The sequence below is a fragment of the Camelina sativa genome, chromosome 12 (assembly GCF_000633955.1).
Source record: "Camelina sativa cultivar DH55 chromosome 12, Cs, whole genome shotgun sequence".
NCBI classification, from domain to species: Eukaryota; Viridiplantae; Streptophyta; class Magnoliopsida; order Brassicales; family Brassicaceae; genus Camelina; species Camelina sativa.
Genome location: NC_025696.1, coordinates 2734743 through 2757317, shown reverse-complemented (window position 1 = coordinate 2757317; position 22575 = coordinate 2734743). Strand labels below are relative to the sequence as shown.

The 22575-nt window shown below is 39.7% G+C and overlaps 7 protein-coding genes across 10 annotated transcripts; 5 read left to right on the top strand and 2 right to left on the bottom strand.

Annotated features, from left to right (window-relative positions):
- LOC104729734 (5'-methylthioadenosine/S-adenosylhomocysteine nucleosidase 2) lies at positions 109–2044 on the top strand. Of its 3 annotated transcripts, none has more exons than XM_019234030.1 (8): positions 109–247; positions 325–388; positions 482–573; positions 725–846; positions 938–1012; positions 1139–1213; positions 1326–1418; positions 1529–2044. In XM_019234030.1, exons 1-8 carry the CDS (start codon positions 187–189, stop codon positions 1724–1726), a joined length of 780 nt encoding a protein of 259 aa, XP_019089575.1. In that variant the 5' UTR covers positions 109–186; the 3' UTR covers positions 1727–2044. The 3 variants fall into 3 exon arrangements, with proteins under 3 accessions (XP_019089575.1, XP_010447030.1, XP_019089576.1); XM_010448728.2 differs by having other exon boundaries at positions 112–247; positions 725–831; positions 1529–2043; XM_019234031.1 differs by having other exon boundaries at positions 148–243.
- Positions 2335–3766, top strand: LOC104729733 (type III polyketide synthase B). The gene is made up of 3 exons (XM_010448726.2): positions 2335–2571; positions 2672–3238; positions 3330–3766. Exons 1-3 carry the CDS (start codon positions 2388–2390, stop codon positions 3755–3757), a joined length of 1179 nt encoding a protein of 392 aa, XP_010447028.1. The 5' UTR covers positions 2335–2387; the 3' UTR covers positions 3758–3766.
- On the bottom strand, positions 3873–6832 carry LOC104729732 (probable alkaline/neutral invertase B). The gene is made up of 5 exons (XM_010448725.2): positions 6530–6832; positions 5722–6227; positions 5144–5575; positions 4478–5036; positions 3873–4343 (listed from the first exon to the last, which is right to left on the bottom strand). The coding sequence occupies exons 2-5, from the start codon at positions 6169–6171 to the stop codon at positions 4048–4050; spliced, it is 1737 nt and encodes a 578-aa protein (XP_010447027.1). The 5' UTR covers positions 6172–6227; positions 6530–6832; the 3' UTR covers positions 3873–4047.
- On the top strand, positions 9850–10655 carry LOC104729727 (peptidyl-prolyl cis-trans isomerase). The gene has a single exon (XM_010448720.2). The coding sequence runs from the start codon at positions 9947–9949 to the stop codon at positions 10460–10462; it is 516 nt and encodes a 171-aa protein (XP_010447022.1). The 5' UTR covers positions 9850–9946; the 3' UTR covers positions 10463–10655.
- On the top strand, positions 10691–12736 carry LOC104729728 (putative amidase C869.01). The gene is made up of 5 exons (XM_010448721.2): positions 10691–11234; positions 11332–11546; positions 11633–11839; positions 11929–12127; positions 12206–12736. The coding sequence occupies exons 1-5, from the start codon at positions 10716–10718 to the stop codon at positions 12560–12562; spliced, it is 1497 nt and encodes a 498-aa protein (XP_010447023.1). The 5' UTR covers positions 10691–10715; the 3' UTR covers positions 12563–12736.
- On the top strand, positions 12805–14790 carry LOC104729729 (putative amidase C869.01). The gene is made up of 5 exons (XM_010448723.2): positions 12805–13460; positions 13547–13761; positions 13850–14059; positions 14131–14329; positions 14415–14790. Exons 1-5 carry the CDS (start codon positions 12912–12914, stop codon positions 14772–14774), a joined length of 1533 nt encoding a protein of 510 aa, XP_010447025.1. The 5' UTR covers positions 12805–12911; the 3' UTR covers positions 14775–14790.
- LOC104729731 (xanthine dehydrogenase 1-like) lies at positions 14816–22501 on the bottom strand. 2 transcript variants are annotated; one of them, XM_019233916.1, is made up of 15 exons: positions 22178–22500; positions 21725–21824; positions 21513–21621; positions 19943–21436; positions 19509–19751; positions 18953–19267; positions 18498–18737; positions 18140–18336; positions 16729–16816; positions 16396–16617; positions 16088–16249; positions 15871–16005; positions 15543–15779; positions 15287–15460; positions 14816–15206 (listed from the first exon to the last, which is right to left on the bottom strand). In XM_019233916.1, exons 1-15 carry the CDS (start codon positions 22314–22316, stop codon positions 14964–14966), a joined length of 4098 nt encoding a protein of 1365 aa, XP_019089461.1. In that variant the 5' UTR covers positions 22317–22500; the 3' UTR covers positions 14816–14963. The 2 variants fall into 2 exon arrangements, with proteins under 2 accessions (XP_019089461.1, XP_010447026.1); XM_010448724.2 differs by lacking the exons at positions 15543–15779; positions 15871–16005; positions 16088–16249; positions 16396–16617; positions 16729–16816 and adding exons at positions 16866–17102; positions 17194–17328; positions 17411–17572; positions 17719–17940 and having other exon boundaries at positions 18052–18336; positions 22178–22501.

Below are 22575 nucleotides of genomic sequence, written 5' to 3'. Positions count from 1 at the left end.
TAAACGGCCGTCAAGTCGTCAACGTTTTTTTTCCTTTTTAATTATTTATGCAAAAACAAAATCAATTAAATAAAATTGTTGGGTCTGATCCGGAACGGGTCGGGTCGGGTCGGAGACGTTTTTTTTTAATTTTGTATATACGTTTAGAAAAAAAATTGGATCTTTGACGAATCGCCGGCGACGGCTATGGAAGAGCTTATGGGTGAAGGAGAGAAACGGCCGATTCTTACCATTGTGTTCATCGTCGGTACTAATTTTTAGGTCTCTTTCTCTTTGATTGGGATGATTCTTTTTTTTTCTTCTAATGACTCTGTGTATTCGCAGCTATGCAAAAGGAAGCTCAGCCTCTGATCAATAGATTACGGCTTGTTGAAGAAGTTAATACGCCGTGAGTTCTTTTTTGATTTTGATTCGGAATCATATGTGAATACGTTCTTGTTACTGTTTTGATAAAGATTGAAATTTTTGTTTGTTTTTGTAGGTTTCCAAAAGAGGTGACTTGGGTTCTGTTTAAAGGAATGTATAAAGATTTGAGCATTAATATTGTGTGTCCAGGAAAGGATTCAACTTTAGGTATGTGTATATCCATGTGGTTGTGTGATTGTTAGTGTTTCAGGATGTTTTGTGAAGTTCTTTGGTGTTTGTTATCTCTAATGGTCACTGTTACTAAAATCTGAATGTCTGGCTTGTAGCTTTTTTCTAACTCTTGTTATATTATGTTCAGGGGTAGAGAGTGTTGGCACGGTTCCTGCATCTCTCGTGACTTATGCTTCCATTCTAGCAATTCAACCAGACTTGATTATTAATGCGGGAACTGCTGGTGGCTTTAGGGTACATATATTACAAGTATCTTACTCTACACATAGTCGCTCTCATGCCTCTTTTGTGTCAAAAAAGAATGAACACCATCCTTGTTTTTTTTTTTTGGTCTTTACAGGCCAAAGGAGCATGTATTAGCGATGTTTATGTTGTCTCCACTGTTGCTTTCCATGACAGAAGGATACCCGTTCCTGTACGTGCTCTTTTGTATTTTTCATCTATCTGTATGAGTTGCAAGACTGTTCTTGAATGATATGCTTGCATTCTCATTCCATATATTTTTGCCTTTTTCCAAAAACTTTCTCTGTACTTTCTGCAGGTCCTTGATCTATATGGTGTTGGTATGCGGAAAGCCTTCCCAACACCCAACCTTATAAAGGAGCTCAACCTAAAGGTTGCTCTGAGTTCACCATTTGATCCTCATGCAATTTTTTTGATTATTTCTTCATCTGTTTTGCATATATATAAGTGGTAGATTTATGATTTGGTTGTGATAATGTCCCAAGGTGGGAAGATTATCCACTGGCGATTCTATGGATATGTCTCCACATGATGAAGAATCCATCACAGCAAATGATGCAACAGTTAAAGACATGGAGGTATACAATCCATAAGTTTCCTGTGTTAATGAACGTGACTCCAATCTATGTGTTTGTCTCTGTGTCTTTATCAGTTACCACGGCTTATTCTCGGAAATTTGGCATTTCAGGGAGCAGCAGTGGCCTATGTGGCTGATATCTTTAAGGTGCCTACGATTCTAATAAAAGGGGTGACTGATATTGTGGATGGAAATAGACCAACTTCTGAAGAATTTTTGGAGAACTTAGCTGCAGTCACTGCCAAACTTGATGAGTCACTTACCAAAGTGATTGACTTCATCAGTGGGAAGTGTCTCTCAGACCTCTGACAAGTCATACATTTTTATCCTGGTAGCTTTTCTATAATCAGAACCGTATGTTTCATCGATAAGGTTGACGTATGTGCATTGGGAGAAGAAAGGATATGAAGATTCAAGCAAGGGGCATAGATAGGGAATAGGTCTGAGTAGAAATTTCATTTTAACTCTTCACCTTTCCTCATTTGTTCTTCTATTTTTTGCTGTCTTTCGTATGATGATCCATCATGCATGTAGAAACTCAGCAAATTTTGATACTCAACAACCGAATCAGAAATTTTTAGCCATAAGAGCAGGAAAAAGAAATCTCATCGACCTTTCATTTACTCTTAACCATATACTTGAACTAGCAAGGAGCTTTAGTTAATTTCAATTTCAGTGTTTTTAAGTGTGAAAATGTACAAAACAACTATAACTATAACACATCCAAAGACTATGTATCAAGAGGAAATGTTTGAAGAATTGGAGTTGGGTTTTAGAAAGAGCCAATGCAATAAACATGAAGTTCCTGAATCCTACACCTAATCTTCACCAAATATCAACTAGACAGAAACACCGCACAAGATGCAGGTCATAAACTGCAAAAGCTGCAGTGTATATATATATGCCTTCACTTTGAACCTTTTTTACAGACCCAAGATTTGAGTCTTTGACAAGAGAAAATAGATAAGAAATGGGAAGCATCGATGCCACAGAATTGGGTTCAGAGAAGAAATCAAACCCGGGAAAAGCGACAATTCTTGCTCTCGGAAAAGCCTTTCCTCACCAGCTAGTGATGCAAGAGTACTTAGTCGATGGCTACTTCAAAACCACCAAATGTGACGACCCAGAACTCAAACAGAAGCTTACTCGTCTCTGTAATGTCTTCACTTTAACCTCGTTTCTTCAATTTTTTATCTCCTCTTATAAGCTCCTGAGAACTGAGGTTTGTTCGAACTGTTCGTTTTCTATATACAGGCAAGACAACAACGGTGAAGACAAGGTATGTTGTGATGTCGGAGGAGATACTCAAGAAGTATCCAGAACTTGCCATTGAAGGAGGATCCACAGTGACACAGCGTCTCGACATCTGCAATGATGCAGTGACCGAGATGGCAGTAGAAGCCTCCAGAACCTGCATCAAGAACTGGGGGCGTTCTATTTCGGACATAACTCACCTGGTCTATGTCTCCTCAAGCGAAGCTCGTCTTCCTGGTGGGGACTTGTACTTAGCCAAGGGGCTTGGACTCAGTCCTGACACACACCGTGTTCTGCTCTACTTCGTCGGTTGTTCTGGTGGCGTTGCAGGTCTCCGTGTAGCCAAAGACATAGCCGAGAATAATCCGGGCAGTAGAGTTTTGCTCGCAACGTCCGAGACAACCATCATTGGGTTCAAACCCCCAAGTATGGATAGACCTTATGATCTTGTTGGGGTCGCGTTGTTTGGTGATGGAGCCGGAGCTGTGATCATCGGATCCGATCCAGACCCGATATGCGAGAAGCCTCTCTTTGAGCTTCACACTGCAATACAGAATTTCTTGCCTGGTAAAAAACCAACAAGTATTGTGCATCCTATTATGCCTATAACTTAAGACAATATTTTTGGATAAACTTGGATTGCATTTTCATGGCGCAGACACAGAGAAGACGATAGATGGGAGGCTAACGGAACAAGGGATAAACTTCAAGCTAGCCAGAGAGCTTCCACAGATAATAGAAGACAACGTGGAGAATTTTTGCAAGAAGCTAATAGTAAAAGCGGGACTGGCTCATAAAGACTATAACCAGATGTTCTGGGCGGTTCATCCAGGTGGACCGGCCATATTGAACAGAATGGAGAAGCGACTTAACCTGTCGCCTGAGAAGCTGAGTCCAAGCAGAAGAGCTCTCATGGATTATGGCAATGCGAGCAGCAATTCGATCGTTTATGTGTTGGAGTATATGCTGGAGGAGAGCAAGAAAGTGAGGAGCCTGAACGAAGAAGAAAACGAGTGGGGACTGATTCTGGCTTTTGGACCTGGTGTTACATTTGAAGGCATCATTGCACGAAACCTTGATGTCTGAACAAAAAGTGAAGAGTAATTGGGGTTTTTCGTTTTTACCTTGCAGATCAAGAAATATCCCTTTCTGCTCTGTAGTCATTTCAATAGAGAGAGAACGCATATAATAAAAGACATGAAGCTAAACATACGAAATCTTTTTATGCTTAAAATCTTCCACAGTCTAAAAATATTTCACAAAGCAAACAACGTTAAATGTGGAATTGAAAAAAAACGAAGAAAGAGAGTCGTCTATCAACATTAAAGCCAGGAATCATGATCAGGTGCTTCTTAGCCAATCTCTTTCTAATGTTTTCAACAAGTCCAGGAGTTGGATCTTCTCATAACGGGTTTCATCTGTTTGTCTTCCTCAAGAGAGACCATACCGACATGTGACGGATCTTCCAGCATCATCTTGGCTACTAAGTATCCGGCTATTGACCAAGTCTGGTTTTTACGTGACTGTTTCCCCACGTATCTCCCTACCTTTCCATCATAGTATTCAGGCCAATGGTCCTTATGAAGCCTAGCCTCTGCTACTTCAATTGCTCGTCTTGCTATTTGAGGTCGACCAGTTTTGATACAAGCAGCCGTCAAAAGCCATAGCAGCACTGTGAGTCAGTAAACATAATTAGTTAATTAAGGGTCAGATTAGCCTTTGACTAAGATTAAGATACCACAATGGAACCAGAGAAGAACACTGGGACAGGAGTGATTCATTTGTAGTCCAATTAAATGTGTTTACCTGGCCAGGATCCTCCATTGTGGTAGCTCCACCGAGTGTTTTTGGGGTCACAACCAGTTACTATTCTCCATTCATGGCTTTCTATTGCGGGATAGCAAACTTTCAGTGGCATTTCTCCAACCAATTCTTCCCATCGAGATTCTATGAGATCCATAATCGCTGTTGACTGTTCAGGAGTAGCCAAGGAAGACAAAATGGCTATACAATTACCTAATGCAAACCATCTGAAATCCATTCTTGCAGGGCTAACGTTGCCGATAAAAAACCCTCCGTGAGGCGGCATAAAGTCAAAAACCCATTCTGGAAGAGAATCAGGGATCACGTTGAACTTGTTGACAGCAGTGTGAGAGTATTCCTCTGTCTTATATCGGTAAATGTCATTAAGCTGCTTCGAGTCTAGCCAAAAGTAGCTCCTCATGTGGTAGCTCAATGCATGAAGTCGCTTTACTATCTGTTCCACCATTTCCTTACCTTCCCCATCATGTTTAAGCAGGAGCAAAGCGCATCTTAAGGCCATAAAGAAGAGGGCTTGAATCTCTATGGGGTAACCATAAACTCCCTAAAAAACAGAGAACACAAAATTAAAGAATGGAAAACTGATGAAACAGCTAGCTCAAAACTGTCTCCTCGTAGAAAGAAACACTAGAAATAAAATTTGCTGCTCACCATCCTACGATCAATCATACAGCAACCATCTGCGCATAAGAGAGTGGGAAAGGTATCAAACCCCTCAGAGAGACACAGGCTTAGTATCAGCCGTATACCCTTTTGGCATTCAGGCATGTCAGCAAGAGAAGAGTCTCCTGTAGATTTCGTGTATGCTCTGAGCAGTATAATCCACCAAAAACCAGAATCAACAGGCGCTACCCTTCCAATTGCACTCTCGCCAAAATCAGCTATCAGTGTTTCGTGGTTTCTAACAGGATCATGGAAAACTTTGAAGCTAGCAGGCATAACTCCTTCACCAAGCTGGAATCTATCAATCTTTTTCTCCCATGATTGAAGACGAAGAGTCTTCAATATAAAGTTTTTGACAATGTCTGGCTCACCATTCATCAGGAACGCTAAAGCACTTGGTACAAAATCTCTCACGAACACCTACAAAGGATAAGAGTCAGCAAGATAACCAGATCAACCAACACAGGGTTTAATAAAGTACCCTGATGAATGGTATATACCACATCAAGTACCAACACAGGGTTTTTCAAAAAGAAACATGACAATTAGAAGATTTCTTTCTTAACCTGATCATAGTTGAGTTTTTCTTCAGAATTATCAACAGCAGCAATAGTACCAACAGGTTGTCCACGAAAGTAAACCATAGAGCGCCTCAAAGCATCCCAGGCCTCACCAACCATAGGATGAGATTCAAATCCAGGGAGTGACCTAGGAGTATTGAATCCAGACCTCCTACCACCACCAACGCTAGGTGAAATCACATAATCCGAATGATCATGAACCCGAGGAGCATTACTAAAATCTGCATTTCTAAGTTGTGGTGAACCAGCTAATTCAGTAAGAGACCTTTCATCAAGTGATCTCAGTCTATCAATGTTCAACGGCCTTGGCTTCTCTAACAACTTGGAGAAATCAAAGTCATCAATATCTTCCACTGTAAATGAAGAAGAATCTGAAGCATTCTTGGCATTCCCATTCTGATGATTCGCATCTACACTGAGATTAAAAGACGACATTGCTTCCAGACTGATTCAAAAATATTAGCCAATTACAAGTCCAATGATCATAAACCCTGCATTCACATAAACCGATCAGATCCATTTAGCTCGCAATACAGAACAGTTTAATAACAAACGACTGTTCTATACAACGGATCAATCACAACAGGAATCGAACGATATAATCATGGAAACGTCGGATTCCAAATAGTATCAAAGAACAAGAAAACAATCACGCACAGAAGAGATCGATAACAGAACTCTCATTCGGAGAGATCCGGCGAAAAAAAAATCAAAGCAGGGGGATTAAAAAAACTTGATCAACCGTAAATGTTTTCGTAACCAGAGCAAACACACGTATAGAGAGATCACGAACCTTGTTAAATCAAACCAGCGTCGTCGGAGGAAGAAGACGAGAAACGCAACAAAGCTTCGTTGTATAAATCTTGAAACTGAGAGAAGCGAGAAGTATATCACTTGTGATGAGTCGATGATGATATATACAAAGTGATTGAGAGAGAGAGAGCCTAAACGGCCAAAGGTTAAGACGAATCAGCTGGTTGAGCTTAAAGGAGGTGTGTGGGTCCACGTGTACGGATGAGATGTGACTGTGACGGGGAGATTGAGGAAGAGCACAGTAACTCTAGCGATCGAGGGGAAGGTGAAGTAAACCCTTTAAAGGCCATGCATATGATATGATTGCACGGAGGTTTGTTTGCTTTTTCGATTTTTTTACTTTTTTTTTATATTTTTTAATTTTTTTGGTTAATCAAAAAGATAAATACTAATTTACTAGTATATGGTTTTTTGAGATTTACTTACTATATACTACAAAGTTAAATAAGGAGTGACGTGAGAGAGTATCTTTGCAGTGATTAAAGATGTTTGGTTGTCCACGTGTACGGTGGCAGTGGATCTCGTACCCTGCGCATCCCTGCTGCATAATTTTGTTTGTTTCTTTGTTTATTTTTCTAAACTTTGAATTTTAGTAGTTTGTCATTTGAAATTAGAAAATTTTAATCATTGTTGTTTGTTGTTGATAATGACAAGGGAAAAGGTCGTATCGGTGGTCGTTGCTAACGTTGGAGAACGAATATTACTGGATAGATCATAATGGCTCTGATTGGTAACCACATTTAAAAGAGACGGTTAAAACTTTTATAGCGGTTGTAAAAGAGATTGTTAAAAAGAAAGCGGTTTAAATTAACGGATGGAAAAAATGGTAGAGTAAAAGAAAGCGGTTGAGTATTTAGCTTGATTGGTAACATTACAGCGGTTGAATAGTATAAGTTATAATAAATTTTTAAACAATTAAATTAATTTAATTAAAAATAAAAAATAAATGAAATGATAAATTATTATCTAATTCATAATATAAAATATCAATATATTTAAATGATATTAACTAAATGATCAAATGTGATATTAATGAAATTATCAAATGTATATTTTAAAATCTTACTATTCAAATCATAATCTTAAATTACTAATTTTTTTGGCTTACTAACCTTTTCCTAAAAACATTAAAAAGAATAACAACACATATTAAATCAAGATTATGATTTGAATAGTGAATAAAGGAACAAAAACTATGCAATATTTTGCCAAAAAAATAAAATGAACCGTGCAACGTCTTTATAAATGTCAAACGCTGGTTTTTGTTGGTAATTAGGATTAGTGTTTGCAACCACCAAAAATAGGTTCTAACCACCATCTTCAATCGCTTTCTCCAACCTTGATATCCAACCGTCTTCTCCAAAAGACTTGTTGATTGGTGATTATTACAGCGGCTCGTTTGCAAACAATGCGTTTGGGTGCTTCCAATCAAAGCCAATATGATTATTATTAAAAAAAAAAAAAAAACAATGATATTGTCTGCTGAACAACTCCAAAAGTCTCTTTTACGATGATGCTTTGATTTTATTTAACTTATGGATTTTTTGGAGATATAATACTTCTTTTGTGTACGATTATTCTAGTCTAGACAATTGTGTGATATGTAAGTAAATATATAGTGGATAAAATATGATGAAAATTGTGGAGTGGAGGATAGATAGATTCCGGCCCTAGACCATAGTTAGGAGTCGTTTGGGGTCTAAAAAAAAACCTTATATGATTAAGAATCACTTGAGAAATATTGATGATGCATATTGTACGAACGTAGTTTTATTCTGTTTGCATTTTCACATAATGATGTGACTTGGAAACATAATCTCAAATTAATCACTTAATTTGGCAAACAATACAAAGTGGCCTAGCCGCCTAGCTAATCTAGTTCAAAAAAGTGAAACCTCACCTAATAATCCCATTCCCACCAAGGCATAATCAGTCTCATTCCACGTAATTAAACTTATCTTTTGTCTCCTCCTACATTCTTATTTTGTAGAATCTGAGTGGGGTCATAGTCTGAAAAATATAGTGAGTACGGAACATGTTGTATGCTAAAACTAACGAAATAAACAATGTGAACATTTCAGCTCATGATTACTTCTCCTCATCATTAAACGTTGATATCAAATGTAGCCATGTAAGTCATAAATTAAGTAAGATCATTCATTCATACTGTTCGATGAAAATAAGATCGTGAATCTAGTAAATATCCCATCGTACACAAAGTGTTCACGTGCTGATAGATAATCACCACCAACCAACATGACTTAAATGGTGTGTACTCTCTCCAATACAATCGAGTGGTCAATAGAATCGAAAGAACGAGTGTGGCAACCAAAAAAAAAAAAAAAAAAAGAAGNTGCTTTGATTTTATTTAACTTATGGATTTTGGAGATATAATAGTACTTCTTTTGTACGATTATTCTAGTGTAGACAAATTGTGTGATTATATGTAAATAGTGGATAAAATATGATGAAAATTGTGGAGTGGAGGATAGATTCCGGCCGTATGTAGACCATAGTTAGGAGTCGCTTGGGGTCTAAAAAAACCTTATATGAATAAGAATCACTTAAGAATTGATGATGCATATTGTACGAAGGTAGTTTTATTCGGTTTGCATTTTCACACAATGATGTGACTTGAAACATAATCTCAAAATAATCACTTTGGCAAACAATACAAAGTGGCCTAATCTAGTTCAAAACAGTGAAAACCTCACCTAAATAATCCCACCAAGGCATAATCAGTCTCATATCCACGTAAACATAGTCTCAAAATAATCACTTTCAGCTCATGATTACTTATCCTCATCATAAAACGTTGACGTCCAATGTAGCCATGTAAGTCATAAGTAAGATCATTCATTCATATTGTTTCGATCATTCGATGATAATAAGATCGTGAATCTAGTAAATATCCATTCGTAGTATCGTACACAAGTGTTCACGTGCTGATAGATAATCACCACCAACCAACATGAATGGTCAATAGAATCGAAGAACGAGTGTGGCAACCCAAAAGAAAAAAAAAAAAAAAAATAGAAGTAGCCAATAAAATAAGATAATGGGCTTTTCGCTTTAGCTTTCGGCCCACACCTAAACTTCAACGCCGTAATGTTGTCGGTCCATCTAAAAAAGGTAATATAATTATGAGGGAGCCTCGGATCCACGCGACTTAAACCCTAGTCAGATTCGATATAACCACGGTTAATCTTCAAACCCTACACGTGTCATAAATCGACGGTCATTAATATAATTTCCTTTTTCAGATTACACCGCTTTAAAAATTAAATCGCCTCTCTATAAGAAGAACCCTAATTTCAACATCTTCACAATTCACAAACCTAATCTTCAATTCTTCGATTTCTTCTCTCAAATCTTCAAATCTCTTCCAACCAAAAAAATGGCGAACCCTAAAGTTTTCTTCGACATGAGTGTCGGCGGTGCACCCGCAGGTCGTATCCTGATGGAGCTATACGCTGACACTACCCCAAACACGGCGGAGAATTTCAGAGCTCTCTGTACCGGCGAGAAAGGAGTCGGGAAGATGGGCAAGCCACTTCACTTCAAAGGTTCAAGCTTTCACCGTGTGATTCCTGGGTTCATGTGCCAAGGAGGTGATTTCACAGCCGGGAATGGAACCGGTGGTGAATCGATCTACGGAGCTAAGTTCAAAGACGAGAACTTTGTCAAGAAACATACCGGAGCTGGGATACTCTCCATGGCTAACTCTGGTCCCAACACTAACGGATCTCAGTTCTTTATCTGTACTGCTAAAACCTCGTGGCTAGATGGGAAGCACGTTGTGTTTGGTCAAGTCGTTGAAGGTTTGGATGTGGTGAAGGCGATTGAGAAGGTTGGATCTGATTCTGGAAGGACCTCGAAGCGTGTGGTTGTTGAGAACTCTGGTCAGCTTTAGATCTGGAGAGTGTGTAAGAGAAGAGACTTATGAATAATGGTGTCTTTTGCTTTTGGTTTTGTTGTTTCTACTTCCTTCCTCTCTAGTTTATCTAGGGTCTGAGTGTTTTCTGATTTGGTATCGTTTCGAGTTTGTAAAAACCCTTTGTGTAGGGTTTTGACTACCTTGAATAAATTTACAAGCTTTTTAAATATTGTTTATCTCTACCAAACATAAAAAAATCACAACTTTAATCAAACATGGATCTGTGAGAATGACACAATTAGCTACTTTGGCGTTGACAAATTATTTTTCTCTAGACAACATCATGCTGAACTCAACATTCTCGATCGAAGAAGCTACCATTGAAGACATTAGACTTGCGTTCAATGAGAAAAGACTGACATCAAAGCAGCTCGTGGAGTTGTATCTAGAAGAAATCTCGAGACTCAATCCTGTACTCAACGCAGTCATCGAGACGAATCCAGATGCGTTGACCCAAGCAGAGATCCTAGACAGAGAACGTGAGCTCAGAGACGTCACCACCGATCTTCCTATCTTGCACGGTGTTCCGATTCTGCTCAAGGATTCCATCTCTACCAAGGACAAGCTTAACACCACGGCTGGTTCGTTGGCTTTGCTTGGTTCGGTTGTGCCTCGAGACGCTGGTGTTGTCAAGAGACTCAGAGAATCTGGTGCTGTGATCTTGGGGAAAGCCAGTTTAAGTGAATGGGCTCATTTCCGATCTAATTCAATCCCAAGTGGTTGGAGCGCTCGTGGCCTCCAAGGAAAGGTCAGTTTTTTTTTCATTTCATCATATTCATTGCTCTATCAAGTTTAAAGCTTTTTGTAAGTAAAGACTCAAGAAGAGGCATGTTTGAATGCTGCAGAATCCGTACGTTTTATCAGCGACTCCGTGTGGATCAAGTAGTGGCTCAGCTATATCAGTGGCAGCTAATCTTGTGGCTGTGTCAATTGGGACTGAAACTAATGGTTCCATTCTCTGTCCTGCGAGTCTCAACTCGGTGGTCGGGATTAAACCGAGTGTTGGACTCACGAGCCGAGCCGGGGTGGTTCCTCTCTCCTTGAGACAGGACACTGTTGGGTGAGACTGAGTCTACTTCTATTGATTTTTCATACCATTGTGCCTTAGTTTCTTTCTTTCTTTTTATTGTGTGTTTGCAATGTTAGGCCGATATGTAGGACGGTTTCAGATGCTGTTCATCTCCTTGATGCTATTGTGGGTTATGATCCTTTAGACGAAGCCACAAAGACCGCGTCCGAGTTCATACCCCAAGGCGGTTACAAGCAGTTTCTGACAGCTAGTGGCCTCAAGGGTAAGAGATTAGGGATTGTAAGGCAGCATCCTCATCTTGATCATCACATCGAAACATTAAGGTAAAACATGTTTAAAGTTTGGTTCCATCACTTACATTGTCATTCAATCATATCGACCAAAACATCATTCGCTTTTTCTTTCGGTGAAGACGAGAAGGTGCGATAGTAATTGACAATCTATCAATACCAAACATCGAAGTGATTATGGATTGGACTGAGAGCGGTGAAGAGATGGCACTTTTGTCTGAGTTCAAGATGTCCCTCAATGCTTATCTCAAAGAGCTTGTGGAATCACCAGTCCGGTCCTTAGCAGATGTTATTGCCTACAACGAGAAGTTCGCTGAACAAGTAAGTACTAATCTTTTAAAATAAATTTGACCTTTTCGGTATCTGAACAACTGTGGTCACTGAATCGAAATTAAAAAGGAAATGGTGAAAGAATGGGGACAAGAGCTACTCCTTGCAGCAGAAGCCACTAATGGAATTGGTGAGAAAGAGAAAGAAGCGTTGCAGAACTTGGAACAACTTTCGAGGAATGGAATCGAGCAGCTAATGAAAGAAAAGGATTTAGATGCAATAGTGGAGGTTGGTTCAGGGTTGAGCTCTGTCCTCGCCATTGGAGGGTATCCAGGAATCATTGTCCCTGCAGGATATGATAGTGAAGGAGTTCCATTTGGGATTAGCTTTGGAGGATTGAGATTCTCAGAGCCAAAGCTTATTGAGATTGCTTATGGCTTCGAACAAGCAACTCTCATGAGGAAGCCACCCAAGTTCGAAGCTTAAGGCAGTTGTAGTCATACCAGTTGCTGATATGGTATGGAGACCTTGATCTTATGAAGAATGGTGGCTTGCTTTCGGCTGTTTTACTTCTTCATCTTTCCTTTTATTTATATCAACTTGTTTGTTTGATAAACCTTACCCCAGCTCTCAATCTTAAATTTAATCGTTTGTCTCACAAAAGCTATATGTACATGAAATTTTCTTACTTGTTTGAGTTAAACATGAACAAAAAATAAAATCTAACAAAAACCATAGGGTCAACGATGTTTTCAATCTCTTCCATAAAAGCAGAGAGAGAGGGCAAAGGCTTCTTGGCGTTGACCATTTCTCTTTCTTTCTCTAGACTGTAGCCATGGTTGCTCTTCGTTTCATCTTCTTCTCATCTCTTCTTTTTCCTCATGTTCTTCTTCTGTCATTTGTATCTGCCTCTCATATTAGGCTTACCTCAACGTTCTCGATCCAAGAAGCCACCATTGAAGACATCAGACTTGCTTTCAAAGAGAAACGACTAACATCAAAGCAGCTTGTGGAGTTGTATCTTGAAGCAATCTCCAAACTCAATCCAATACTCCACGCTGTCATTGAGACAAATCCAGACGCGTTGATCCAAGCAGAGATCGCAGACAGAGAACGTGACCTTAAAAACGCTACTTATAAGCTTCCTATCTTGCATGGTGTTCCCGTTCTGCTCAAGGATTCCATCTCCACCAAGGACAAGCTTAACACCACTGCTGGTTCGTTGGCTTTACTAGGTTCAGTTGTGCCTCGAGACGCTGGTGTTGTCAAGAGACTGAGAGAATCTGGTGCTGTGATCTTAGGCAAAGCCAGCTTAAGCGAATGGGCTCATTTTCGATCTTTCTCCATCCCAAATGGTTGGAGCGCACGTGGCCTCCAAGGAAAGGTTACTTTCTTCATTTCTCCATCAATATATATTTGGTAAACCAAATGTCTTACGAAAAGTTTCACCAAATCTTTAGAATGCTGCAGAATCCATATGTTTTATCAGCAAATCCGTCTGGGTCAAGTAGTGCATCAGCTATATCTGTAGCAGCCAATCTTGTGGCCGTGTCACTAGGGACTGAAACTGATGGTTCCATTCTTTCTCCAGCAAGCCAGAACTCTGTGGTCGGGATTAAACCGACTGTCGGGCTCACGAGCCGAGCCGGAGTAGTTCCCATCTCCTTGAGACAGGACAGTATTGGGTGAGAGACTTGTGAGCACCCACCACTACTAACTATTTGATTTGTGTACCATTTCTAAGTGTTTCTCTTTGTTCTGCAATGTTATTAGGACGATCTGTAGGACAGTTTCCGATGCTGTTCATCTCCTTGATGCTATAGTGGGTTACGATCCATTGGACGAGGCCACGAGAACTGCATCTGAGTTCATACCTGAAGGCGGTTACAAGCAGTTTCTGGCAGCTAGTGGCCTGAAAGGTAAGAGATTGGGGATTGTAATGCAGAATTCTTCTCGTCTTGATCATCACATCAAAACATTAAGGTAAAATTTATTATAAGTTGATTCATCAGTTGAGAACAATGTATCTATTTCTGTTTTTTTCTTGGATGAAGACGAAAAGGTGCTATCGTCATTAACAATCTGACAATACCAAACATGGAAGTCATTGTCAGTCCGACTAATAGTGGTGAAGAGATAGCACTTTTGGCTGAGTTTAAGATGTCTCTCAATGCATATCTCAAAGAGCTTGTGGAATCACCAGTCCGTTCCTTAGCAGATGTTATTGCCTACAACGAGGAATTTGCTGAACAGGCAAGTACTAAGCTTTCAAACGAGTTCACCTTTTTTTTTGGTACTTGAACAAATGCAGTCCTTGAATTGAAGAAAATAAAAACAGGAAAAAGTGAAAGAATGGGGACAAGATGTGTTCATTGCAGCAGAAGCCACTAATGGAATGGGTGAGAAAGAGAAAGCAGCGTTGCAGAGAATGGAAGAACTATCAAGAAATGGAATCGAAAAGTTAATAAAAGAGCAGAAGTTAGATGCAATAGTGGCGCTTGGTTCAACGTTGAGCTCTGTCCTCGCCATTGGAGGGTATCCAGGAATCAATGTACCTGCAGGATATGATAGTGAAGGAGTTCCATTTGGGATTAACTTTGGAGGATTAAGATTCTCAGAGCCAAAGCTCATTGAGATTGCTTATGGCTTCGAACAAGCAACTTTGATCAGGAAGCCACCCACAGGTTTCATAGCTTGAGGCACTTGTAGACAACAAAGTTGTTGATCTGGAGAAACATATCTTGGTAATGATCTTATTTCTTTGCATTGGTAAATGTATCTGTGTAATGTTACATTTCTTTGGAGACTGGAAATAACTTACAGGTATGACTTTCTCACAATAAATTGATCATCTTTTCGCTTTTGATGAATCTTAAAGTTACAAAGTTCAAACACTAAGCTTGGGGGAGAAATCTGAACTTACAAAAGGGGCTGAAAACTCGTCCAAGCAAGCCATCCTAATACGCTCTGGCGTCGCTGGACTCTCTAGAGGGAACCAGTCGGTGAGACCCACCTCGGTTCTAGCCGCTTTAATCGCTTCCTTTATTGCAAAGAAAACCGATGATGCAAGAAAGAACGGTGGCTCACCCACTGCTTTAGATGAATGTATTGCCTTTCTATTCGGATTCCCCTGAGTTAATGGAGTAAAATCTTAGGTTCAGTTTCACATGTGTTGCTACCAATTTAAAGCTTCTTCTTATAGTTGCTTACCTTGAGAAGAGAAACATTGAGGTTGAATGGCATGTCGTTAATAGAAGGTATTTTGTAGTTTCCGGGTCCGCAAGTGAGTAAACTTCCTGGTTTGATCCATTTATGAGCTGCATCTCCCCATTTGAGTTCTTCTAAAGCTACCCAACCCAGTCCTTGTACAAACGCTCCTTCTATCTGTAAATAATGATTTCAGATACAACACTATTCTTTTAAAAGATTGCAACAAAGCATAGGAGCTTGAGAGAAGAACACGCACTTGTCCAACATCAATAGCTGGGTTAAGAGAAAATCCGAGGTCCAACATTATATCAGCTGCTCTTGTGTGAAAATCACCAGTTAATGTATCTATCTCAACTTCAGCAAAGGCAGCTCCATATGTGTAATATCTAAATGCGTTCCCTTTTCCAGATATCCAGTCAAATCCAATATCAGGAACAATGTGAAAACCATGAGCTGATAGGTCTATCCGTTGAAAGTAGCAGGCACTTACTAGCTACATACACTCAGAAGAAAGGAGAGTTTTATATCAATATTGGCATCAAGCTCTTCTGAGTTTATATCAAATTGCGAAAAAGAAAGAATACCTCAGCGAATGTGTTGAAATTGTGCTTAGATGCAACAGGCTCCATTCTTGCTAGAATCTGCTCACAAGCGTCTAATACTGCAGCACCATACATATCGGAGCTCGCAGAAGCAGCAGTTGGTGAGGCATTTGGAACCTATCACGAGACAATCAAAACGTTAAGACAGTAAGAACAGTTTTGTCGAATTATGTCTCCGCCCAAACTGCGCTGCTTGTACCTTGTCAGTGCTTGTCTCTGACACGAAAACTGAACTAAGTGGAATGTTAAAGGCAGATGCAGCAACTTGAGCGACCTTTGTATGCAATCCTTGACCCATCTCCACACCTCCATGAGTCACCAAAACCGTCCCGTCCGTGTAAACATGAACGAGAGCCCCAGCCTACATAGACACATAATGGGTAAGTATCTCAAAGTCCAGATTCTAGCTTTGCCAGCAATGGTAGTGCAATGGTATCTTATCGTTTTCAGTTCCTAAACAAATGACTAAATTTGAAAAAAAGGGATCCACTTTCACACAAGGATTACCTGATTCATGAACTTTGTGGTAAATGATATGCCAAATTTTGTGGGAACCATAGCTACACCACGCTTTTTCCACCGATTCTGACTATTAAACTCGTCAGCTTCTTGACGAGCCTTTAAGAAGTTGCAGGATGCTTTCAGCTCTTTCCAGAGCTGATGCAATGTGCAGTGCTCAAGAGACTGAGAGTAATGTGTGATCGATCCTTCCACTTGAAAGTTCTTCTCCTAAAGTAAAGTAAATACACCAGAAAACATTTAAGAATACAACTGACAAAAGGAGGACAAATTCCTACAAGCTTTCAGGAGATGAAGATGTTTAGAAAATTTTCAACTCACTTTGATTTCTTCAGGGCTTTTATCAAGCTCAGCTGCGATTCTCTGAATCCAGTTTTCAGTTATAAGCATACCTTGGGGACCTCCAAACCCTCGGAAAGCGGTGTTGCTGGGAAAATTNCGAGAAGAAGAACACGCACTTGTCCAACATCAATAGCTGGGTTAAGAGAAAATCCGAGGTCCAACATTATATCAGCTGCTCTTGTGTGAAAATCACCAGTTAATGTATCAATCTCAACTTCAGCAAAGGCAGCTCCATATGTGTAATATCTAAATGCGTTCCCTTTTCCAGATATCCAGTCAAATCCAATATCAGGAACAATGTGAAAACCATGAGCTGATAGGTCTATCCGTTGAAAGTAGCAGGCACTTACTAGCTACATACACTCAGAAGAAAGGAGAGTTTTATATCAATATTGGCATCAAGCTCTTCTGAGTTTATATCAAATTGCGAAAAAGAAAGAATACCTCAGCGAATGTGTTGAAATTGTGCTTAGATGCAACAGGCTCCATTCTTGCTAGAATCTGCTCACAAGCGTCTAATACTGCAGCACCATACATATCGGAGCTCGCAGAAGCAGCAGTTGGTGAGGCATTTGGAACCTATCACGAGACAATCAAAACGTTAAGACAGTAAGAACAGTTTTGTCGAATTATGTCTCCGCCCAAACTACGCTGCTTGTACCTTGTCAGTGCTTGTCTCTGACACGAAAACTGAACTAAGTGGAATGTTAAAGGCAGATGCAGCAACTTGAGCGACCTTTGTATGCAATCCTTGACCCATCTCCACACCTCCATGAGTCACCAAAACCGTCCCGTCCGTGTAAACATGAACGAGAGCCCCAGCCTACATAGACACATAATGGGTAAGTATCTCAAAGTCCAGATTCTAGCTTTGCCAGCAATGGTAGTGCAATGGTATCTTATCGTTTTCAGTTCCTAAACAAATGACTAAATTTGAAAAAAAGGGATCCACTTTCAGACAAGGATTACCTGATTCATGAACTTTGTGGTAAATGATATGCCAAATTTTGTGGGAACCATAGCTACACCACGCTTTTTCCACCGATTCTGACTATTAAACTCGTCAGCTTCTTGACGAGCCTTTAAGAAGTTGCAGGATGCTTTCAGCTCTTTCCAGAGCTGATGCAATGTGCAGTGCTCAAGAGACTGAGAGTAATGTGTGATCGATCCTTCCACTTGAAAGTTCTTCTCCTAAAGTAAAGTAAATACACCAGAAAACATTTAAGAATACAACTGACAAAAGGAGGACAAATTCCTACAAGCTTTCAGGAGATGAAGATGTTTAGAAAATTTTCAACTCACTTTGATTTCTTCAGGGCTTTTATCAAGCTCAGCTGCGATTCTCTGAATCCAGTTTTCAGTTATAAGCATACCTTGGGGACCTCCAAACCCTCGGAAAGCGGTGTTGCTGGGAAAATTTGTAAAGCAAACACTCCCTATGATCCTCACATGCGGGATCTCATAAACATTATCCGAGTGAAACATGGCACGTTCAAGAATGGAAAGGGAAAGATCCAAAGAGTTGCCACCATTGTTGTAGATTTCAAGGTCCAACGCCAATATTTTTCCTTCGTTCGTAAATCCAACCTGTATGATAGCAGAACACAACAAAATGGAATTCTTTAGTTTGTCTAACAATCCATAAATACTATTTCTTCTACTTTTAACTGTTTTCAGTCCTTTCCATTTCATTGTCAGCTTACTAATGGAGTACACTGCCTTAAATTCTGGGGAGAAACTGGAAATACCTTGTACTTTCCAAGGAAACTATGACGATGACCAGTTATCATCATGTCCACATCTCTGTCTAGTATGAGTTTCACGGGTCGATTCAATAGGTAGGAAGGAACAGAAGCTGCAGCAGCAATGAAAGCTGATCTTGTTTCCTTACCACCAAAGCCACCACCAATTCGTTTGGTTTTGCATACCACTTTAGACATCGGAAGACCAAGAACATAAGACACATATTTCTGGTGCTTTTGAGGAGCCTGCAAATGAATCACAACCACCAAAATTTGCTTAAGCAGAGACAACATTATCATTTAGTATATTAAACTACTATCATTTTAATATCTTAAACTAGCTGATGCCTAATGGTTTTCTTTTACAGAGAGCTGATGGTCATGTACTGGTCGTACAAAGCATGAATCAAAGTAAATTTCACTCAGTGAAATATTTGGCAGTACACATATAATATGCTTACCTGTGTGGATGAAATCATATGAACTTCGTTGCCTCCATCTATTGTCCAAACCAGACTACCATTAGGCTCCAAGTAAAAGTGTTCCTGACCACCCATTTGAACCTCTCCCTCTATTATCCTGTCACACAGACCAGATTGAAAGCACAGCTCGACATCCCCTTTACTTAGCCTTTTCTCTGTGTTCGGATGGAAACTTTTGGCATTAATAGCCTCCTTGATTGATAATATTGCTGGTAGTTCCTCATAACTAACGTCAACTTTTCCTGCTGCATCTTTTGCATTTTCATGTGTATCCGCGACAACCACACCAATGACCTGAGATACCAAAGTCAATAAATGAAATACTTGGGAACCAAAGATATAAATATATCTGACAAAATAACTGAATCTATAAGACTTTCATTTACTTTTTTGAAATAAGAAAAAACCTTGCTCTTTTACTTTCTGGTGATAAAAAGCACAAAACTGTGTTGCCTGTGACACTTCTTCTAAGACAGAAAAGCTATATGGAAGAGCTAAGGAAAAATGTAAAAATCTAGGTTTCAAATATTCTTACTTGTCCCACACACGTGACCACATCGGTAGCAAATAACTCTTCGTCTGCAACAATTGCTCCAATCATATTATCCCCGGGAACATCTTTGGCAAGAAACAGACCAGCAAAACCAGGTGAAGATTTAGCTGCCGAATCATCAATTGAAAGGATGCGGGCATGTGGCACTTTGCTTAGCACAAAGGCAGCATGTAAGGTATTAGGAGGTACTGGTGTATCATCAGTATATTCCGCTTCCCCTGTGACCTACATGAAATAATAAGAATGTTGAGTTACACTGGTAAACTAGTCACTATTCAGCAACTTATAACAAATTACACCAAAAGAGGCTATGATTAGCCAGAGGTTCTCAACTATCACAGTCAAGCATCATCTCTATCTTAGTCTTATCACAAAAATCACTCAACAGTTTGGGTGCGGTAAATAGACCAGCATACCTGCATTCTCGCTGAAAGATGGACCTCTGACGAGCCAACAGATGACCCTTGCATTACTGTCTCATAGTCTTGTTTTCCAATTCTAGAACACCGAGAAACAGGTTGCACAGCTGACATATGGGAGGGTGGGAAGGTCTCTATCGTGGGATTTACATTATGTACATGATGAGAAACCCATAAGAAAAATTTAAAGAAGAAGCTGAGAGTAAGAGATTTCCGAAATTCCACCATTCCCCCAGGAGCATCTTCCTTAATCAAGACATCTTTCTGTATGACCTCAAGCGCCTCTTGCAGAAGACCTTTATTCCAATTCTTTCCAATTAAAAATTCTTCAGTCTTTCTCGCACACAACGAAAGAGGAGCCACACCACCATAGGCAACTGAAGCATCAGAAACAAACAACTCTTGTCCCTTCTGTTCAAGAAACACACGCATTCCAGCATTGACAATAGCTATATCATCATCCCTGCGATGGGCCTGCTTAAATTCTTTCACATACTCTAAGGACCTTGTCCATGGAAGGAATACCGACAACAAGATCTCGTTGCTTCCCATATCCACTTTACGATAACCAAGGAAGAAATCTTTTGCAGGTATCGATCTAACATCTCCATTGCAGTTGATTACCCGAAACTCTGCTCTAGAAGCCATCCAAAGAGGGTTTAAATCAGATATTGGACTAGCTGTACAGATGTTTCCACCAATGCAAGCAACATTTCTTATTTGTGTCCCAGCAAACCACTTCAGCTGTTCAATAAAAGCCTTGCATGCTGAAGTTTCATGTGCAGGACGCTCCTTTACTACCTTCCTGAATAACCTCAGGAGTTCAGAAAGTCTCAAAGCTGAACCAACCTCTACCCCATTATCATTGACATTCAATGCATTGAGTTCGGGGACTTGAGCAACAGATATTAACACCAGATACTGTAACCTCTTCAGTCTCATTTCAATTCCCACCTCCGTATTACCTACCAGTAGTTTTGCATCAGGATAATTTGCTTTGAGCTCAAGCAAGTTCTGAAGATTTACGGGTCTGTACCAGGCAATCCCCCCATTTCCCCTTAACTTTAAAGGAACTAACTTCCTCAGCAAAAGTTCAGGGGGAAAGATAAGCTCCTTTTCTGTATACTTAGCTCCGTCTATTTCACTATAAGAGATGGACTGAAATTTATCTTCTTTACAGTTGGCTGCTTCATTTGTTGTTTTTGATCCACAAGAACAAGGTTTGCCAGTAGATGGGCAAATACTTGAACCGTCCTGAAGGCTTAATGAAGATACTCCACTATACAGAGCATCATTAGATTTTGCAAAAACCCGAAAAGCATCAACGATGGGTCGATAACCAGTACAACGACAAAGATTTCCAGCAAGACATTCTTCAATCTCCTCCTCACAAGGTGAGCTTTTACTCGACCTCAGTAACGCATACATCGACATGATGAACCCGGGAGTACAAAACCCACATTGGGAACCATGAGAGGATGCCAAAGACTCCTGCAAGAATTAGGATCATCACTACAGTGACAAAGAATATCTCCAGTAATAAGAAGCTGAAAAAGGTAAAACGTACCTGGAGTGGGTGCAAGCCAAGTTTACGATGCCCAACTCCCTCAATGGATATTACATGCATTCCTTCTACAGAATAGAGAGGTGCTAAGCATGCGTTGACAGCATAATGTCTGCAATAACATTTTCCACATAAACAGAGAAATAATCAATAAGAAGGCATATACTTAAGTAAAGCAGAGTTAACATATCAGAGGAGAAGATAAAAATACGTACACACAAGTCTTTGACTTGGTGTCATAACTAGACACCATCACCGTGCAAGCCCCACAACCACCTTCACCGCATCCCAGCTTTGTCCCGGTCAATCCTAAATCTAAAGGAAACAAGAAACGTATTTTTGAAGTTAGAAGCTCGCTCTTGGAGCATAATCTTACTATATGCATACTGATCAAATCACTTACTTTTTCCTTTTTAGAACGAGACATGGGACCTAGTAAATCAATTAAACATAATCTGGATTTGTAAAAATCTGGAATTTACAACTCAGCTAAGTGATACATACTTAAAGGAATATTCTTTTTTTCTTTAACATAACACTGTAGGAATAGTCTCTGATACTGATTCAGTTTCAATCATAAAATAGATTTGAAAAAAACAAAAACTGAAACTTGTTTGAGTACTTTGATTCATCCCCAACAACACTAGGATCAGTCAATAGTAACGCACCTCTGAGATATTCAAGAAGCGTCATATGAGCTAATCCATCAGGTAAGACTCTACGAACGCCATTAACGTATAATATAGCCTCCGTAAACTCCTCGTCTCGGATCTGCTCCATCTCTCCGTCCTTGCTCAGTGAACCCATTTCTCAAAAAAAAAGTAGGTTGATTTCGTATTACACGATTGGGATCGTGGCGAAGTTGATAACTCCCAAGTCAAAGCTCAACAAATAGAGACGAAACAAACATTTTATACAAATCGTTTCTTTCTGAGAGCTTCCACCGAACACGCATCTGATCTTCATCATCATCCTCCTCGTCATCATCAATTGTGTAGCATTTAATCTTATTATATTAAAACAGAGTAGAAGAAACAAAATTAAAAATAATAAATAACAGGTACAG

What these genes read in the sequence shown, in the direction of transcription:
- LOC104729734 (XM_019234030.1), top strand. Translation starts at nt 187, where the DNA reads ATGGAAGAGCTTATGGGTGAAGGAGAGAAACGGCCGATTCTTACCATT. An exon ending in TACCATTGTGTTCATCGTCG is followed by an intron (nt 248 to 324) that starts GTACTAATTTTT and finishes GTGTATTCGCAG; the next exon opens with CTATGCAAAAGGAAGCTCAG. An exon ending in AGGAAAGGATTCAACTTTAG is followed by an intron (nt 574 to 724) that starts GTATGTGTATAT and finishes TATTATGTTCAG; the next exon opens with GGGTAGAGAGTGTTGGCACG.
- LOC104729733 (XM_010448726.2), top strand. Translation starts at nt 2,388, where the DNA reads ATGGGAAGCATCGATGCCACAGAATTGGGTTCAGAGAAGAAATCAAAC. An exon ending in ACAGAAGCTTACTCGTCTCT is followed by an intron (nt 2,572 to 2,671) that starts GTAATGTCTTCA and finishes TTCTATATACAG; the next exon opens with GCAAGACAACAACGGTGAAG. An exon ending in AATACAGAATTTCTTGCCTG is followed by an intron (nt 3,239 to 3,329) that starts GTAAAAAACCAA and finishes TTCATGGCGCAG; the next exon opens with ACACAGAGAAGACGATAGAT.
- LOC104729732 (XM_010448725.2), bottom strand. Translation starts at nt 6,171, where the DNA reads ATGTCGTCTTTTAATCTCAGTGTAGATGCGAATCATCAGAATGGGAAT. An exon ending in AAAAACTCAACTATGATCAG is followed by an intron (nt 5,576 to 5,721) that starts GTTAAGAAAGAA and finishes TATCCTTTGTAG; the next exon opens with GTGTTCGTGAGAGATTTTGT. An exon ending in GTATGATTGATCGTAGGATG is followed by an intron (nt 5,037 to 5,143) that starts GTGAGCAGCAAA and finishes TCTGTTTTTTAG; the next exon opens with GGAGTTTATGGTTACCCCAT.
- LOC104729727 (XM_010448720.2), top strand. Translation starts at nt 9,947, where the DNA reads ATGGCGAACCCTAAAGTTTTCTTCGACATGAGTGTCGGCGGTGCACCC.
- LOC104729728 (XM_010448721.2), top strand. Translation starts at nt 10,716, where the DNA reads ATGACACAATTAGCTACTTTGGCGTTGACAAATTATTTTTCTCTAGAC. An exon ending in CATCACATCGAAACATTAAG is followed by an intron (nt 11,840 to 11,928) that starts GTAAAACATGTT and finishes CTTTCGGTGAAG; the next exon opens with ACGAGAAGGTGCGATAGTAA. An exon ending in ACGAGAAGTTCGCTGAACAA is followed by an intron (nt 12,128 to 12,205) that starts GTAAGTACTAAT and finishes GAAATTAAAAAG; the next exon opens with GAAATGGTGAAAGAATGGGG.
- LOC104729729 (XM_010448723.2), top strand. Translation starts at nt 12,912, where the DNA reads ATGGTTGCTCTTCGTTTCATCTTCTTCTCATCTCTTCTTTTTCCTCAT. An exon ending in CACGTGGCCTCCAAGGAAAG is followed by an intron (nt 13,461 to 13,546) that starts GTTACTTTCTTC and finishes AGAATGCTGCAG; the next exon opens with AATCCATATGTTTTATCAGC. An exon ending in TTGAGACAGGACAGTATTGG is followed by an intron (nt 13,762 to 13,849) that starts GTGAGAGACTTG and finishes CAATGTTATTAG; the next exon opens with GACGATCTGTAGGACAGTTT.
- LOC104729731 (XM_010448724.2), bottom strand. Translation starts at nt 22,316, where the DNA reads ATGGGTTCACTGAGCAAGGACGGAGAGATGGAGCAGATCCGAGACGAG. An exon ending in TTGGCTTGCACCCACTCCAG is followed by an intron (nt 21,437 to 21,512) that starts GTACGTTTTACC and finishes TAATTCTTGCAG; the next exon opens with GAGTCTTTGGCATCCTCTCA. An exon ending in GTTTCCTTGGAAAGTACAAG is followed by an intron (nt 18,337 to 18,497) that starts GTATTTCCAGTT and finishes GCTATCATACAG; the next exon opens with GTTGGATTTACGAACGAAGG.